General features: G+C 46.9%; 2 protein-coding genes and 1 pseudogene across 2 annotated transcripts in view; all 3 read right to left on the bottom strand.

Annotated features, from left to right (window-relative positions):
* LOC115380944 (NACHT, LRR and PYD domains-containing protein 14-like) overlaps nucleotides 1-17,062 on the bottom strand; it is a 148,769-nt gene that overhangs the window by 80,313 nt on the left and 51,394 nt on the right. Inside the window, exon 4 of the mRNA XM_030082261.1 lies at nucleotides 16,101-16,129. Within this exon, the coding sequence (XP_029938121.1) occupies nucleotides 16,101-16,129 (29 nt within the window). The remainder of the gene's footprint in view (nucleotides 1-16,100; nucleotides 16,130-17,062) is intronic.
* On the bottom strand, nucleotides 7,647-10,711 carry LOC115381770 (type II inositol 3,4-bisphosphate 4-phosphatase-like). The gene is made up of 5 exons (XM_030083368.1): nucleotides 10,660-10,711; nucleotides 9,984-10,082; nucleotides 9,782-9,879; nucleotides 9,493-9,650; nucleotides 7,647-8,219 (listed from the first exon to the last, which is right to left on the bottom strand). Exons 2-5 carry the CDS (start codon nucleotides 9,985-9,987, stop codon nucleotides 8,075-8,077), a joined length of 405 nt encoding a protein of 134 aa, XP_029939228.1. The 5' UTR covers nucleotides 9,988-10,082; nucleotides 10,660-10,711; the 3' UTR covers nucleotides 7,647-8,074.
* Nucleotides 12,040-16,735, bottom strand: LOC115381676 (type II inositol 3,4-bisphosphate 4-phosphatase-like; annotated as a pseudogene).

Raw genomic sequence — 17,062 nt, 5'->3', positions numbered from 1 at the left:
TCTGATTGGTTTGCCGCAAAAATGCAGCGTCAAAAGTTTAGATTTCCAAACTTCAGCGTCGGCCGCAAAAACGGGACGCGTTGCAAAAACGTGTCTGACACGCCACCGGGATTTTGGTTACCGGTGAAACGCCGCGTTCCCCATTGTTTTTCAGTTATATTTGGACACGAAAATGCAGAAATCATTTGGTGGTGTGAACGGGCCTTTACAGATGACGTTCACTGATTGGTCCATGACCAGCTGCGTGATGATGCTGACGCAGCGTCTGATTTTCTGAAAAATGATGGTGCCGAATTAACAGATGAACCAGCAGATACACTTGTGGACCGACTTGTAGAAGAAAATGGAAATTCTAAGCACATCGATATCCTAAAATGGATGCGCTAACTTAAAACAACAAGGTGTTGTGCAGCATTTTGTGAGGACGTTAAAGAGTGATTGATCAAGGATTACAGGATGGGCATCACAGGATTCATCTGTGAGTGATGGGTGAGTGCTAGGTTTTGTTATTTTTACTCTCTCTTGATGAGATTTGTTCATCTATTTGGATTTTTGTTTATGCTCTTTGTGTTGCTCCCACAAAAAACTCTCTCCATTGTTGTGTTATTGCTGTTGTTGCGTCATGATGGTTTTGTGCATTGTAAGTGGGGAGGAACAGCACGATGATCTGGTGGTGTGTTGATACTTTGTGCTTGTTGATCATAAAGGGGAAGAAGAAGAGTGGGCTATTAGTGTGAGTCTCAGGCTACTGCTTGTGCAATTTTTTGCTTGCATCTCTGCATTACAGAAGTTCAGTTAACCACAGCTTCTGCTTTCCATGTATCTCCGGGGACCGCATAACGCTGTGAGGCGTTATGTCTCATGAAATCGAAAGTGCTCTCACAAACATATCTTGTATTCAGAAAGCCAGTTTGAACCAGTTGACAGCAGACATAACTCAAAGTCACCCAGAGGAAGTCACAGCAAACAAACATCAAAGGAGGAACGTGTCCACTTTGTAACCGCGGTACGCCTCCGGGGCAGCTCCACAGCCAACCAGATCGATGCGGCAAACACCTACTTCGTCAGAGAGGTCCAATGGAGATCCGTCTCAAGAGAGCGACAGTCCCAATGACATGTTTTCTGCACTTCCTCATTTGTTTCATTTTTTACCACTGGAGGTTGCCACCTGCCTTTGAGCCATGCCTTGCAGAAGTTTGAGTTGTGTTGACTTTATGTTGACAAAAAAAAAAATGGTTGAATTGTACCAGCAGTGTCACTCTCATGTTTTGTAACATTAATTAGTATTGTCAGTATTGGAGTTCATGATTAATTTTACTGTATTTTTCATAGAATATGAGCTGCGTCACATTACTTTTTAGGGGCCGAGCCCCACAGGGCGAGGTTCCTATTGTTACTGTAAGTCAGGAGTTTGATGTGAAAAAACACGCCTTTCAATGCAAATTTCACCCAATAAATCAGCCTGAAAACTCACCAAATCTGGCACGCACAGCAGGACTGGCAAAAATTTTCATAAAATTGAAAAATTAACCCCATCGCTGCTAAAATGAGCTCTATAGCTCCACCTATATATGCAAAAAAAAGGCAACAATGGGCAACAGTGTCACGTAGGAACATCATACAGAGATGAAATTCTATCCGGGTATTTTTTCACCTAAAACCAACAGGAAACCGTCAATTTGCCTTTCAAAGTAAGTCTTTGACTCAATTCATCTCCTCCGAAGGCTTTTGTCGCTGATGACATTTACCACATGATAGGTTCAGATGGTGTATAATCTTTTAACTCTAATCTTAATATTTTACCTTTTTGCAGAGAAGCACGACCAGCAGACCGAGAATGACAAGATTTACAGCTGCACAAGAATGGAGACTGATTGTTGATGTCCAGAGTGAGGATCAAAATAGGTAATTATTACTTTTTTCTATTACCATATGTCAACTTTATCTATGATATGAAGAAACAGATGTTGGTGGGTTTTTTAACAGAAACATGAGGACTGACTGATGGGTTAATTGAGCCCATACATACAATTTTATGTAAAGAAACTTGACTTTTATGACTTTAAATGGATGGTAAATTGAGTGAGTTGTCGTTGTTAAAGTTGAACACGGTGTCAGGAATGAGCGAGCTGCCTGCAGCAAGACGGCCGCCGAGCACGGACGCTTGGCTCCACCTGGCCGGAAAGCTCGATTGAGACATCCAGCCAGTGTATACATCTACGCTGATGACCATATATGGAAGTAAAATGCTCAATCATTCAGCAGCTGTCAATCAATTTGGACAGCAAGTGACTGAAGAAGGAGGAGTCTCGTTCTCTCTTCTCCTCATTTAGCTGTTGGACTACTCTGATATCTGAAAAAAATAACAAAGGCCGACGTCTAGTCGGGCAGGTGGCAAGATGCCAACCAATGCTGCTTGCAGCTTTAATTTAGGATGACATTGATATAATTTTAGGCGGGTATTAATATATATATTTTTTAAAGTTAGCTTAAATGTTTTAACATCACTTAAATATTCTTGTGTAATCTGTACACAAAAAACATGAGTTCAGTGAGCTTTCAGGGTTTACAGTGCAGGTTTGTGAAAAATTGTTTGATCAGAGTGAACGCAGTCAGCTGCTGTCTCACCACAGCAGGGGGTGACAGGAAGTTCAACAGGAAATGTGCTCATTTAGTGATTACTAATGTCACCAAAACCCAAGAAAAACTGTTTCGATAAAATTGAATATGGATCAAGCCAGAGGATACATATAAATATTGAATTTATTTATTCTTCCTATGATGCCTCGAATGACTGCATGTCACTGACAGACACTAAGCAGTCTCAGTGCTGGGTGGAGTCCATTAAGGCAGTAATAAATCCAAAATAATTAACTACATGGAGAAACCAGCTCAAAAATATTCACTTCAGAAAAAACGCGTGAGACACTGAGGCTCATTAAAACTCACCTTTTCCTCACCAACAGTCGGATGGAGCAGAGATCCCTGGAGGACAGATGGAGTTTCACACACACATCTGGAGTTAGAACACTGGTTTGAAAGCAGAAAAACAATCTAAAGAATGAAACAAACCTGCAAAAGTAAGCGCTCAACACCAATGTGGAAGACTTCTCTCCAGCAGTGGAACAGGAAATGTTTACTTGAAGAGACTCACTTCTGCTTCTATGTGGAGAGCACCTCTGCTGCTGCTGCCTCTGATGCTCCACCCAGCGGCTGTTCCACCTCTGCTGCTGCCTCTGATGCTCCACCCAGCGGCTGTTCCACCTCGGCTGCTGCCTATTTCACGCTGGAGGAGGTGCGTACGGAGTTGAGGAGACTACCGGGTGGGAAATCTTGCTGGTCCTGACGGTATATCTCAGAGTTGGCTGTGCCGTTACATACCATCTTTTAATCGAAAGTCTTCAAATCCGGACGTGTCCTACCATAGTGGTAAAACCTCGTGCCTAATTCCAGTGCCTGAGGTGGCGAGGCCTGCAGAGATAAAGGACTACAGGCCAGTAGCGCTCACATCAGTGGTAATGAAGACCTTCGAGAGGCTCCGACTCCGACTGCTCAAACCACCGGTTGAGCAGGCACTCGACCCCTCTACATTTGCATATCAAGAGAGCTGGGAGTGGATGATGCAGTAATCTACCTACTCCACCAGTCTCTTTCTTTTTTGGAAGGTTCAGAGGTCTATGTGCAGCTGCTGTTTCGTTGATTTCACAAGTGCCTTCAATACTAGCCAACCTCAGTTGTTAAAGGAGAAGCTTGTGAAGATTGGAGTGGATCCTCTGTTGTCACTTGGATCCAGAACTATCTCACTCAGTAGGACACAGTACGTTCGCTTAGGAGACAGCATGTCAAGAACTGTGACGAGCAGTGTAGGGGCACCCCAGGGTACCTGTACTCTCACCCTATCTATACACGCTCTACACTTCTGACTTTGCTTACAGATCTGCAACCTGTCATCTTCAGAATACTCTGATGGCACTGTAATAGTAGCAGGTGTGAAAGGTGGAGATGAGGCGGATACAGAGATCTAGTCTCAAGATTCACCTCCTGGAGCAGCAGCACTGGTTCATCTTATCCTTAATACATCTAAGACCAAGGAGATGATTATTGACTTTCGTAGAAGAAGACCCCTTCACAACCCAGTTATCAATCAGTGGGGCGAACCTCGAATGATCCAGACCTATAATATCTGGGTCTACACCTTGATCATAAACTGGACTGGTCAATACAGGCTCGTGCCCTGCAGACTGTTTTCTGAGAAGACTCAAGGCATTTGAGGTTAACAGTGACATGCTATACACCCTTTTATCAGTCTGTTTAGCAAGTGCTGTCTTCTTCGGGGCTGTCTGCTGGGGTGGCAACATGAAGAAGGGAGACACAGACCGGCTGACCGGCTGGTTATAAATGTGCCTCTGTGATTGGGAGGCAAGTAGATGGTGTGGTGCTGTTGTTGGAAAAAAGCATGAGGTCTTTAATGCACTGCATTCTGAATAACTGTAATCATCCTTTGCATGACACTGTGGCAGGTCAGAGGAGCAAACAGAGCAACAGGCTCCTGTCAGTGCGCTCAAGAACAGAGCGATTTAGAAGATCTTTGTCCCTGCTGCCATTACGCTGTATAACAAGAATGTCTGAACTGAACCTGCTCATTTTGCACTTTTTTAGGCACTTTTACTTCTATTTACTATGTACAAGTACTTTAAATGTCTGGATTCGTCATATCTTTTTATCTTTACCTATTTATTTATTTATTTTTATTGTAAGTGTTTTTGTTGAATGTTTGTTTCTTCTGCTGCGGTCTCCTGAATTTCTCCTACGGGGGATCAATAAAGTTCTATCATCATCATCATCATCATCACCATCATCATCTATCAGAAAAGTGATGAGTTTTTATTTATATGGTTCATCTGAAGGTTTGGTGTTGAAGAAACAGCTGAAGTGCTGTGATCACTGGTCCCATATGATCAAAAACAACCCCGACTCAGAACACAGCACTCACAGCCGCTGGAAACCGTTTGGCTCAAACACAAAGAAATGTTCTCTTGATGAACCGAACTCAGCTGACAGTGGAGAGAAGTTCCAGGGATGTTGATTTAAAGAGGCAGCGACGGTCAACATGAACACTGCTGATCCAAAACACAAGAAGAAGAAAACCTTCTCTCTGGGATGGACACACAGCGGTCACAGTCCAGCTGCAGGCCAGATGTGACGACCAGGCTGCAGTGCACACTCCATGTTGTAAGCTGAGTCACAGCGCGCCCCCTCAGTGACGTTTCAGGACGTCTAACTCTAATGTGAGCATGAACAAACTGCTGCTCGGAGCTGATGAGCGTCTTTCCAGCTCCAGTAGTAAATCCAGTCTATCCAGTGTCTGGGTAATACGTCATTTATTTTCTCAACTTCTTAAAGTTTGATCTAAGGGGCACTGAACCCTTTTGACCTAGAGTAAACCCGTCACCTGGTGGAGCCCACATGTTGACACACTGCCTGGGTGGATCAGACCACAACCTATTTCACTTCTCCAGAAGACAAATCGACAGCAGAGTCCGACGTCTTCTGAGGATTTCTACTGATGTGATAGAAAACTGGCGCTAACAGCTGGATGAGGACAGGGCTCACTGAGGGGGCTTTATGAGAAACACAGCAGCTGCTTTACTCTCTCTCACTCCCTCTGTGTCCACAGCAGCCAGCATCAGCTAACAGCTGGGTTTTCACTGAACAGGCAGAGAAACATCCGCCAGCACTGCTGACAGCTTTCAACATCAGCATAATTAGGAACACAGTGCTCACAGCTTCACTTCCTCTCAGGGTTCCAGTTAAACCGCAGTGTAACTGCTGTAGTTTTGAAATATGACGGACAGATGAAATAAATATGCTGGGAATATCTTAGGAGGCTAAGAAAATAGGGTGAACAACATCAAACCAGTCAATCCAGTGTCTCAGTACAGTTCCACTCACTCTGTTAGTGAACAACCTCAATAATCCTTCATTTGTCCTCACATGGGCTCTTTAAGGAGGCTTCACTCGGTCTCCAGAGGGACTGAGGAGGAGAATCAGTTTGCTGGCTCGCAGAATGTCGTCAGTTTGTGAATTATTGTACCAGCTTTGGGAAGCAGCAACTTCAAAACAAAGAAATACATTTTTGGAAAACTCTGAAGCTTTTTTTCTTCAATCCTCCACACCTCGTCCTGGTATTTCACATCCTGCGTCACTCAGTCCCTCGTAGATGTGATTATTTGAAGAGTGACTGAGTTGGACAGCAGAACACTTCCTGCTGAACGACGGCTGGAAGGTGAAGTGAAGCTGCTGGATCTCCTGAATGAAATCAGCCTGTGACGGCCTCTCCCTTCTCTGCCTCCTCCTCTTCCACAGATCTCCCAGCTGAGGATCACTGATGTCTCCGAGCTGCAGAGGGCAGCAGCTCACCAGCAGAACCAGGAGCAGGAAACCAGAGGAGGGTTCAACTTCAACCCTGCTGAGCAGGAAGAGAAACTCTTGTAACTCTGGCTGTTGCTGAGAGGAGAAAAGTCTCAGCCACAGACCAGAGCAGACTTCTTACAATATTCCCAGCAGATCACACTGGATCCAAACTCTGCACAGAGAAATCTGTTATTATCTGGCAGGAACAGAAAAGTCACTTTAGCAAGAGAAGTTCAGCCTTATCCTGATCATCCGGACAGATTCACTAGATATCCTCAGGTTCTGAGCAGAGAGAGTCTGACTGGACGTTACTGGGAGGTGGAGTGGAGCGGAACAGGAGTTATTGTAGCAGTCACCTACAAGAACATCAGCAGCAGGAAGGGGAGTGGAATGTGAATTTGGTACAAAAGATGAATCCTGGGCTTTATATTGTAACTGTTCTCATTTTACATTCCTGCACAACAGAGCTCAAACTCCCCTCTCAGGTCCTCGGTCCTCTACATTCGGAGTGTACCTGGATCACACAGCAGGGATTCTGTCTTTCTACAGCGTCTCTGAAACCATGACTCTCCTCCACAGAGTCCAGACCACCTTCACTCAGCCGCTGCACGCTGGAGTTAGTTTTTTTCCGAATGACGGAGACTCTGCAGAGTTCCTGAAACCTCAGTAGAGGAATTTCATCAGATCTCGTGTCGTTTTCTAAAAGAGGCTCCACATTTTCTGAGCTGAGCCGTTGATGAGATTTCTGACAGAAAGAAGATTTCAAACCAACAGATGGCGGCCGTCTTCTCAGAGACTTTCTACGTGGACAACAGGATGTGAGACGAGCACATTAACCATTTCACTGTTAGAATAGTCCAGAGATTGAAGATTTTGTGTCAAGGCTCAGCATTTGCTGTGCTGTCAGCAAATGCAGAACTTATGCTTTTATAACGGTTGGACTCATTTTGAACTTTTTTCCATTTTTCTACATTTCTACATCGTGTTCACTGCACTAACTGTCAGCATTAGCAAAGGATGACTGACTGGAAGTCTAGCAATGTTTGCAATCTGTTTGATGATTTTACTCATAAGATGGAAATATACAGTACATCTTTTTATTGCTATTGAGCTTAAAGAACAATGAAACTCCATTCAGTGCAAATAAAAAAAACACATAAGGAAAGAAATATACTTAATAACTAATATATAATTATTTACCATTTATTGTTTTATTAATAATCTATCACAGTTGTTTGGGCATAATAAACTTTGATCTTCCACCTACACCTTTTTTCATTTGGCATCATTTATTACTCTTGTAATTAAGCTGTGTTCACTGAAAGTAAAATTTCCCTGAATGCTAACTTGAAAACAAACAAAAAGAAATGAAAGAAATACTCATTCGCTTCTGTTCTTGCTTCTTCCATCAGTGGATTATTTTATGAACTTTAATGAAAATTATTTCCACACATCTCTTGAGTTCTTGAACTTGAGGTGCTTTTGGACTGACCACCGGGTGGCAGCAACGCAACAAAAATCCAGCTGCATGAGGACATGAGACCAGTAAAAAGTTTTTTTAATTGTAAAAACGTTTTTTACCAAACATCCAGAGAGATTGAAAAATAAAATCAATGTACAGGTATCACACAAGGCAGCGCATCATTTTCCAGTTACAAAGTCAGTGGATGACAAAGTGGGCGTGTCTACCCATAGCTCCCGTCTGGGGTCTGTAGAGTTTGGGGAAGGTGAGGAGCTGCACGCTGCTGAAGGCAAACTTCCTGTTTCCCACGTTCTTCTGCACATTCTCCATCCTGCAGCCATCCCTACACACACACGCAAATGGGTGAACAAACATGGAAGATGACGGCAAACACCCTCAGAAAATGAGAGATGCACCAGTACTGCACAAGTACACACACTCTGAAAGAGATCAGCCAGTGAGTGTTACAGACTGAATCAGTATCAGCCCATTTCCTGATACTGGGGGAAATTGATAAAGAATGATCAGTTAGTTGCATTCAACATGACGACTCTGCAATAAATTGCACTCAGTGGATCATTTCAGGATTGCTCCATCATGTTCTTGAACGCCATCCTTTGGGAGAATGACCAGCAGCTGCTGCTCTGCTGAATGGTCACTTCAAACAAAAGACACTGTGACAGAGTGGATAATCTGCAGATGTTGTGCAGAGTGATCGACACTCCTCACGGGTCTTAAACGCCCCTGGAGGCATTCTGGGTAGTTTTTAATCAATGAACTAAGACAGCGTTGGATCTTTCCATCCTCAACACTCGTTGACACTGAAACAAAGCTTGTGAGCTTCTCAGGTACCTGACGCCTCCCGTGTAAACAAAATGAAGATGGCTCTGCTCTACTGAAAGTTCATTAAACAGCAGCAGAACACAGTAGACCGATTGACTCAATCATTGGTTTTTGAACGCCTCCTGATAGACCCACCAAAATGACCATGGCTTCTAATGAGTGACTTCTATGAACAGAGTGGATATCTGCAGGGTGCTCTACATTCCTGACTGTTTCTGACGCCTCCTGTGTCTTCTCACTGCTCCAGCTCGTAGGTAAGAACAAATTCCTCAGTTCTTGTGGTTGTTCTCTGCTTTGCGGTCCTGCTGGGGTCAGCGTTAGCAGGCCAGGATGAATCGAGAGCAGAGTTCAAGGCCGATGGTTTAGTCGGAGCGGCCCTACTGGTATTTGGCCAGCAGTACGACCAGCTGAGGATGAGCCAAAGAACCAGGAGGTGAGAGGTCACCAGATAGGAAGGGCCACCGGGTAAAGATGCGTCTGTTGGAGTCCTTCAGCAGAGCTGAGCTCCGGAGGTCCGATGAGGGGGCTCGCCCACGTCAAACACAGCGACGTGCACCCTGACTGGGCCAAGCAGCCCAGCATCTGTCCCCAGGACAGATGAGATCTGGAGGAGAGGAGGAGGAGGAGCAGTGTGCAGGAGGAGAAGGAGTGAAGACACAAGGGAGGCGAGGAGTGTCGGAGCACGATCAGAAAGAAAAAGGTGAAATCATTTGGAAACTGAAAGCAGAAATGAGGGAGTTGCTGTGTGTCTCGGTGGGGAAATGGAGCGCAACCTCCTCATGCAGTCTAAGCGCGCTCCCCGAAGTGCTGCCGGCCGAGCGTGTGGCGCTCCTCGCAGCAGCGTGCACTGCTCCAGCGTCACCGACATGCCGTGCGGTCCTTTGCGCTCTTTGCAGCTGGTCAGTCGCACGCCGTTCACCGTACGACAGATCTACACACAACACCAAAACAAACGCATTTTCAGAGGCTCCAAGCATCGAACAACGTAAAAACTCAACAAAAGTTCTCCGTTTTCAACTTTAAAATGTTTGCGTAAACGGATCCATCAGTCATCTGTCATACCATGGCTGCGTTCCACAGAACCTCCACGTTCTTCCTCTTCTTGGATTCCACGCTGCGATCCAGCGAAGACAACAAGTCCGCCAGTGACTGGATACCAGCTGGGAGGAGGAGAAGGAGCTGCACTGCACCGTACTGTCAACATGCTGATGGAGGACGACGGCAGCAGGTGTGCAGTGGAGCGCCGGGTCGAGGCATCTCTCACCCATGTCAGGCAGCCGCTCTCCGAGTGTGTCGCAGTACGCTCTGAGACGCTTCAAGCTCTGCTGTTTCAACCCTCTCCTGCAGGGAGCTGTCGCCAAACCTGCAAACCCATAGAGAGTGTCAATCAATGCACATGAGGCGTTCAGGAGACTTCTGCAAACACTGACTAAGCACATGAGGTGTTTCAGGAGTCGTCTGTAAACATTTGTTAATGCACATTAGACGTTCAGGAGTAGTTTGTAAACCTGGCTAATGACAGGCGTTCAGGGGGTCGTCTGTAAATATTGGCTAATGCACATGAGACGTTCAGGGGTCGTCTGTAATTGTGCTATGAAAACATTGTGAGGCAATCAAGAGGATGTCTGGAAACTGCAGCACTGGCAGATATATACGTCCTGCTTGGATGAAACTTGGAAATATTACCCATACATGTGAGGCATTTAGGCTACATCAGGAAAGTGCCTTTATTAGTGTATTAAATGTTCAGGAAAGACTGAAATCAGTTCTTCTAATCACAAGACATCTGTCAATCCCAGATTCAACAAGTAAATGAATGAAACACCACCTCTTACGTGACACGTTCAGGGAACAAATTCAGTAAATCGTTGTGTGTACCAGTGCCTGATAATGCACAACATGTGAGTGTGTGTGTGTGTGTGTGTGTGTGTGTGGTGTACCTCTCAGCTAAGCTCTGCTGCTGGTTGATTCCGATGTTGAACAGAAACCGCCTCTACTCGTATCACCGTCCCTCTTTCAGCTCCGCGGCAGCGACTGGAAGTTCTCCGTGGGCAACGGGACCTCGACGACGTAACTGCCCCTGGTTGGAGGGTAAACGCACAGATGCTGGTGCTGTTCGCTGCTACGTGCTTGCGTGTGTGTGTGATTGAGTGAGTGCGTGTTCGCACCAGTGTCCACTGAGGCGTTGGCAACAGTCGTCCGGTTGCTGCCGTCGTAGACTCGGTGATTCTGAAGTGCACTTTGCTCAGGTCGGACACACCCACGTCCATGTCCTCCAGCATGCCAAGCTCATCACCTGACACACCACACACACTGTTAGCATTAGCACCGTAAGTAGCGTGAGCACGAGCCTGTATTCACAGTGGGCAGCATTACCTTGCTTGAATTGCAGCTAACTGAACTTTCTAAAATTTATGGCAGATAATCTCAGCTGTGAATTTTTCTGCTTCTTGCAATCATGAGTTCGTAAATCCTTCCAGAAGAGGCAGCATCCAGATAACAGAGCATCTTCCTCCTCTAATATCTGGATTATAGAGCATCTTCCTCCACTAACTTCTAGATTATAGTGCTGACAGCTCAGCTGCTGCTTGGTGTCTTGAAATGTCCAGTAACTTGTAACTGGTAACGGAGCGTGTTTGTACCGTAGGTGCTCAGCAGCCCTTCAAACTGAGCCAGGACTCCAACCGTGTGAAGCTGCTGCAGGAAGTGAGCATCCTCCAGGCCTCCGTAGAGCTTCAGTGCGAGGCCGCACACCAGCGCTGACAGCTGCCACACACACACACACAAACACAGAGTTCACTCCAGAGAAGCACACACTCCCCCTGAAGCGGCAGACCGTCTGTCGCTCTCTCTCACCGCCTGGCTGAAGACGGCGTGCCGCCGCTTCACGATGGACACCGGTCCTGAGCAAGCGTCGCCGCCGCCGCCCCCTGCAGCACGACAAAGGTCATGGCGACTCGCGCCTTCCCCGCCGCCTCGCGCACGCAATCCCTGAGAGTGACCACCAGGGGGAGCAGCTGCTCCTGCCAGGTGGACGAGGACTTGGAGGAGGAAGAGGGGGAGGAGGAGGCTGCAGCGGAAGGACAGAGAATTAGACACCGTTAACGCGACAATTTCAAGTGAAAATACAAAACTTTCTTGGCGATTTTGGCGTCGCTTTGTACAACTGAACTCAGAGAAAAAGAAGCGATAAAGTAACTTTCTGAATGTCAGAACCACAAAAACTGGTCACCAAAGTAAGACTACAAAAAAAGTTAATTGATGACAGATTAATTTCCAGAAAGAGCGCAGATCCAAGAAGAGCTAACCGGTGTTGTGGACGGTTTGGTCTCCCCTGGTGTCCGGCGCTTCTGATGATGTCATCAGTGTAGGACAGGCCTCTCGACCCTGCAGCCGGTCCACCAAGACCACGATGCAGTTCAGGCTCTTGGTAACGTTCACCCACGCTCGGTCCTGCACACACACACACACACACACACACACACACACACACAAGGAAACAGACGTATCAGCAACAAAAAAACAGAAACACACAAAAACACAAAAAAAAAACTGAAAACAAAACACACACATGAAAACACAAGAGCACACACAGAGAAATACACACAAATCAGCAAAAAACACATTAAAGCTCGGGAGCTAGGGTTGGTGATCTTCGAAAACTAGCATGTAACAAGAATGTAGCATCTCCCCAAGGCTCCGCCCAGCTCCCACCCCATTGGAGGAGCTCCCATTGGGAGCTCGGACGCACCGCTTACATGCACGAGCACCGCTGTCCTCAGCGCTTCGTTTCTTCGTTTCTTCGTTTTCTTTATTTGCACTACGTCAAGTTATGGCGCATCAACGGTAAGTAAAGCCCCAAACATTCTTCTCCGCCATTCTGCAACGACGCTCCGTCCTTCTACGCACACTGAACCAGGGTCAGTGCACGCCATTGACATGTACGCGCAGGGGGCAGGTCGAACAGCGAAGGGATTTGATTGGTTTAAAAAAAGGTGTCCCGGCAAGACTACTGGTCGCTGTTTTTCCTGTTTTACTCCTGCTGTAGATAGCGGATATTTAAAACACGCTATGAATTGCTTTCCATCGGGTCATAAAGATCATTTTAACCAGTATTTAAAAAAAAAATGTATCTCATTCAGATCCCCAACCCCAGCTTTCACAAAAAAACACACACTGAAATGAAAACGCACACACACAGACACACATCCAAAAACACACAAATGTGCATCCATGCATACACACAGGTAAGAAAGCACATACACACACACACACACACACACACACACACACACACACAACACACACACAAACACATTCCTCGTCCTCACCACTCCTCCTCGTCAGGCTCTGAGTTACACTCCTGGTGGTCTCTGTCTATTAGCCCGTCCTGATTGGTTGCGGCGCTCTCACATTGTAGCCCGTTGCCATGGACGCGGCCTGTGGGGGGGACTTGCCCGGCGGGCCTCCAGCAGAGCGGTCCTCACCAGCTCGTCCTTCAGGGCGTGAACGAAGCACTCGGTCTGCACGAGAGGTGGAGCTCAAGTTCAAATCCCATCATGAAGTCAGGGCGTCCAGCGCCTCCTCCTCACCTGCTGAGTCAGGGCGTCCAGCGCCTCCTCCTCACCTGCTGAGTCAGGGCGTCCAGCGCCTCCTGCAGCCGAGCGACGTCCTCCTGCAGCGACACGGCCAGCAGCTCCTCCGACAGGCCGAAGACCAGCGGCTGCAGCTCGGCCACGCTGCTCAGCACATCCTGAGCTCTGAACACCTCCTCCGACGAGTAGGAGAGCCAGCTGCAAGAGGAGGAGGAGGAGACACTGAGCGAACCAGACACTGAGGAGGAGGAGCAGGAACAGGAGGAAGATGGACCATACCGGTGTGTGTGGTCCGAGTGTCTGCTCAGCAGTCTCTTGAGTCCTCCATGTTTGAAGGCCTGATGATGATCAGCTGGAGCACCGAACGTGATGACCTCATACCAAACCCCTGGACACACACACAGGTTTGAAGGTATGGGGGTGTGCTGATGACCTTAATCCTCACACACACACACACACACACACACACACACGCACCCTGTACCTGAGTGGGGGGGACAGATGACCTCCATCCTCTGGCTGTGCAGGTTTGTTGGGACGAACTGAAGGTGTCGGTCCGACTTGCTGCTGCTCGACTTGAAACATGAAGATTCTGAAGGTTCGAACCAAGAGTCATCACCGCCTCAGTGTGTGTGTGTGTGCGTGTGTGCGTTCTCGTATTTCTATCCTTGTTGGGGCCAAATGTCCCCACAAGGATAGCAAAACGTGGAACGACGTGCCTTGTGGGGTCCTTTTTCTGGTCCTAAGCAGGAGAAACAGTGTTTTCTTGACCATGTTGTTGTTACTGAAAAAAGTAAAAGTGCAAAACATTTCTTTAGGGTTAGGCTTTGTTGTGGTGTGGGTTAGGGTAAGGGTAAGGGTCAGGGTTAGGGGCTAGACATGAATGGGAGTCAATGGAAGGTCCCCACAAGGATAGAAATACGAGACTGTGCGTGTGTGTGTGTGTGTTTGTGTGTGTGTGTGTGTGTGTGTGTGTGTGTGTGTGTGTGCAGCAGCTCCTCACCTGACAGCGTGTGCAGCTCCTCCAGCGTTTCCTGGTAACAGCTGATCAGGTGCTCGCAGTGGCGGTGATGTCACGGCGCACGCCGTCCCAGTGAGGTGAAAGGTCACCGAGCTCCTTCACCTCCTGGACCCTGAGAGGGAGACAAACGCCAGCCTCTGCGTCAAGCTAACTGGTTGCTGAGTGATGATAGCTGCTATTAGTTGCTACTGGATGGAAAGGGACGTTAGCAACGCTAACTGGCTGCAGAGAGAGATGCTAAGTGGATGCTAACATGCTAACTATCAGTTTGTGGGCACATAAGACCCCCCAACATCACTTTTTAAATCTAAAGAATGGAAACATTTTGGATGGTTTGAAGGGAAAAGCAGAGCCGAACATGTGGAAAGTTATTTGTCAAGTCTTGTAAAAGAGAGTTGAAGTTCACTCTCTGATCCAGTGTGTTCATTCAGAGGGTCCGATTTGTGTCATGTGTAGAATGAGGTACTAGTTCTTTGTTCATTCTGTTAGAAAGGTTTCATATGTTAAAAGACCTTCTGAAAACTGTTTTCTCTACTCTTGTTTTTGCCTCTTGCATCTGCATCAAGGCTTCTGAAAACATTAAAGTTAAAAAAAAAATGATTTAGATGCGATGTGCATTTTTTGCGGTAAGTATGGCTGCTGATATAGTCAGCAGGCATCATCATTCACCTTTGTCACATTAGAAGCAATAATCGCAATATAAATCAAATTGGCCTCCCCCCATGCCACTGACCGAAAAAGGAAAAAAAAAAAAAAGTAAATTCAATCAGGAAATACCATTATGCTACCTCGAAGCTAAGGCTGCTCAGTGGATGCTAAGTGATTGTATAAATGGCTGAATTCTTTTTTTTATTTACTATTTTTTGCATCAATGTAGCGTCCAGTTAGCATCCATGACAAGCCAGCGAGCTTTTCTTTTTAATGAGCCCCCACCCAGCATCCACTTTGTAGCTACTAATCATGTTTTGTATTTAGGCTGAACAGTAAATCATTTAAAAATTAAAAATCACCATCTCGATTAACGATCTTATGCCTCCACACGACGATTCTGAAGCATTTTATTTCACGGCGTTATTCTCCTCCTGGATTTTTTCGAGTGCCCCTGAATGTAGCACTGCTGCTGACTCCTCCCACAACTGAAAGCAAAGTGTCTTTACAGCAGTGATTGGTGCAGTGAGGAGCGTTCAATGGCCGGCAACAAAAAGCCAAGCAGTCCTGGAGAGACTCTTTCACCGACCTGAACCCAGCTTGTGCCCACAAAAGGTTTGTGAAAGACAAAAAAAAAAAAAAAAAAGCATACCACAGCACTGTGAGTTCAATTCTCAGTGAAAATAATTGAGATTCACATTTTTTCCAGAATTGCACGGCCCTGCAGGGCGGGACTGACAGGACCTGTGCTCGGCTCTGCCACCTGGTGGTGGGCGTGTGTGACGTGTGTTTTCCGGTGCATTACCTGTGTGTGTGCTCACGTGTGAGCGCGCCCAGCAGCTGTTTGGGTAACGAGAAGGAGAGCGGCGTCTCCGACATCTGCTCCCTGACCAGCAGCCAGCGGCGGTCCTCGGTTTGAAACCTGTACACCTTACACACCTGGGCACACAGCGCTGCACACACACACACACACACACACACACACACACACACACACACACACACACACACACACACACAGCCTCAGGGGAAAGCAGGAACAACAGGAGTGTGTGTGTGCGTGTGTTTTAACTCACCAGCTCGCATCATAGCGCTGTTCTCAGCCAGGTGGACGGGCTGTGGAGGCTGTCACACAGGACGGAGGAGCTCTGCTGGAGGAGAAAGGAGGGGAGGAAGAGGAGGAAGAGGAGGAAGAGGAGGTGAGTTCAGGTCTGAACCTTCCTCAGCACCTCCACAGCGACTGCGTACCTCGTGTTCAGGAGTGTTTCCTTCCCCATTCTCCTCCGTCTCCTCCGTCCTCGTCCCATCGTCCTGATGAAGAGCACAAGTGGTTAATTGCCCCTCGCTCCAACATGCTTTCGCTGCAGGGGTATGAGGAAGTCCGACGTTCGGGGCAGAAGCTGAAGGGAAACAGCCAGCTCAGAGAACTGAAGAGCACCGGCTAACTGCTGGCAGCACCGCTCACTGCTGGCAGCACAGGCTAACTAGCAGCACAGGCTAACTAGCAGCACAGGCTTAACTAGCAGCACAGGCTAACTAGCAGCACAGGCTAGGGCTAACTCAGAACTAGTAGCTGAAGTAAACCCGGCTGCAAACAACATAACTTGCAAGACAATGCAGAAAGACAAAGTCAAAAATTGAAAAAAATAAGTGAAACTGAAGTGGGATGACTGAACGTTAAAGGTAACTAGCAGCAAAGCAATCTGCAAGACTGACGCCAAGTTTACGCCACGTCACAAGTGAAAGTGAAACCTTATTCAGTTTCAGAATTCACTAAAGAGAAAGGAAAAAAGCCAAAATGTCAAACAAGTTTCAGAGCTAGTACAACACAAAAGCACCTGATGCAGCCATGTACACATAGACACACCAGGACCTGTCCGCACTCAACCAGGATCAGGGATTAAGCCGGGATATCTTGGGTATTCTGGATGAACTAATCCGCGATCCCGTTGCAACAAAAGTGGACAGGATAAAGTGAGAAATGTTTGACATAAGTTCCCATGGAGATTTATTCTGTTGCGCGAGCCTGCTCCAGACCAGGATCAGGTCCAGGATTTATTCCGTCTCATCCCTTTTTTC

This window comes from Salarias fasciatus, chromosome 3, assembly GCF_902148845.1.
Source record: "Salarias fasciatus chromosome 3, fSalaFa1.1, whole genome shotgun sequence".
NCBI classification, from domain to species: Eukaryota; Metazoa; Chordata; class Actinopteri; order Blenniiformes; family Blenniidae; genus Salarias; species Salarias fasciatus.
Note: the sequence above shows the minus strand (reverse complement) of the source record. Positions and strands in the feature narration are given on the sequence as shown.

Bases quoted from the DNA above. Each gene is read 5' to 3' on its own strand.
- LOC115381770 (XM_030083368.1), bottom strand. The intron at 9,651-9,781 runs GTATGACAGATG...TGTTGTGTGTAG, and splicing joins TTCTGTGGAACGCAGCCATG to ATCTGTCGTACGGTGAACGG. The intron at 8,220-9,492 runs GTTGCGCTCCAT...GTGTGTGTGTAG, and splicing joins CGCTTAGACTGCATGAGGAG to GGATGGCTGCAGGATGGAGA.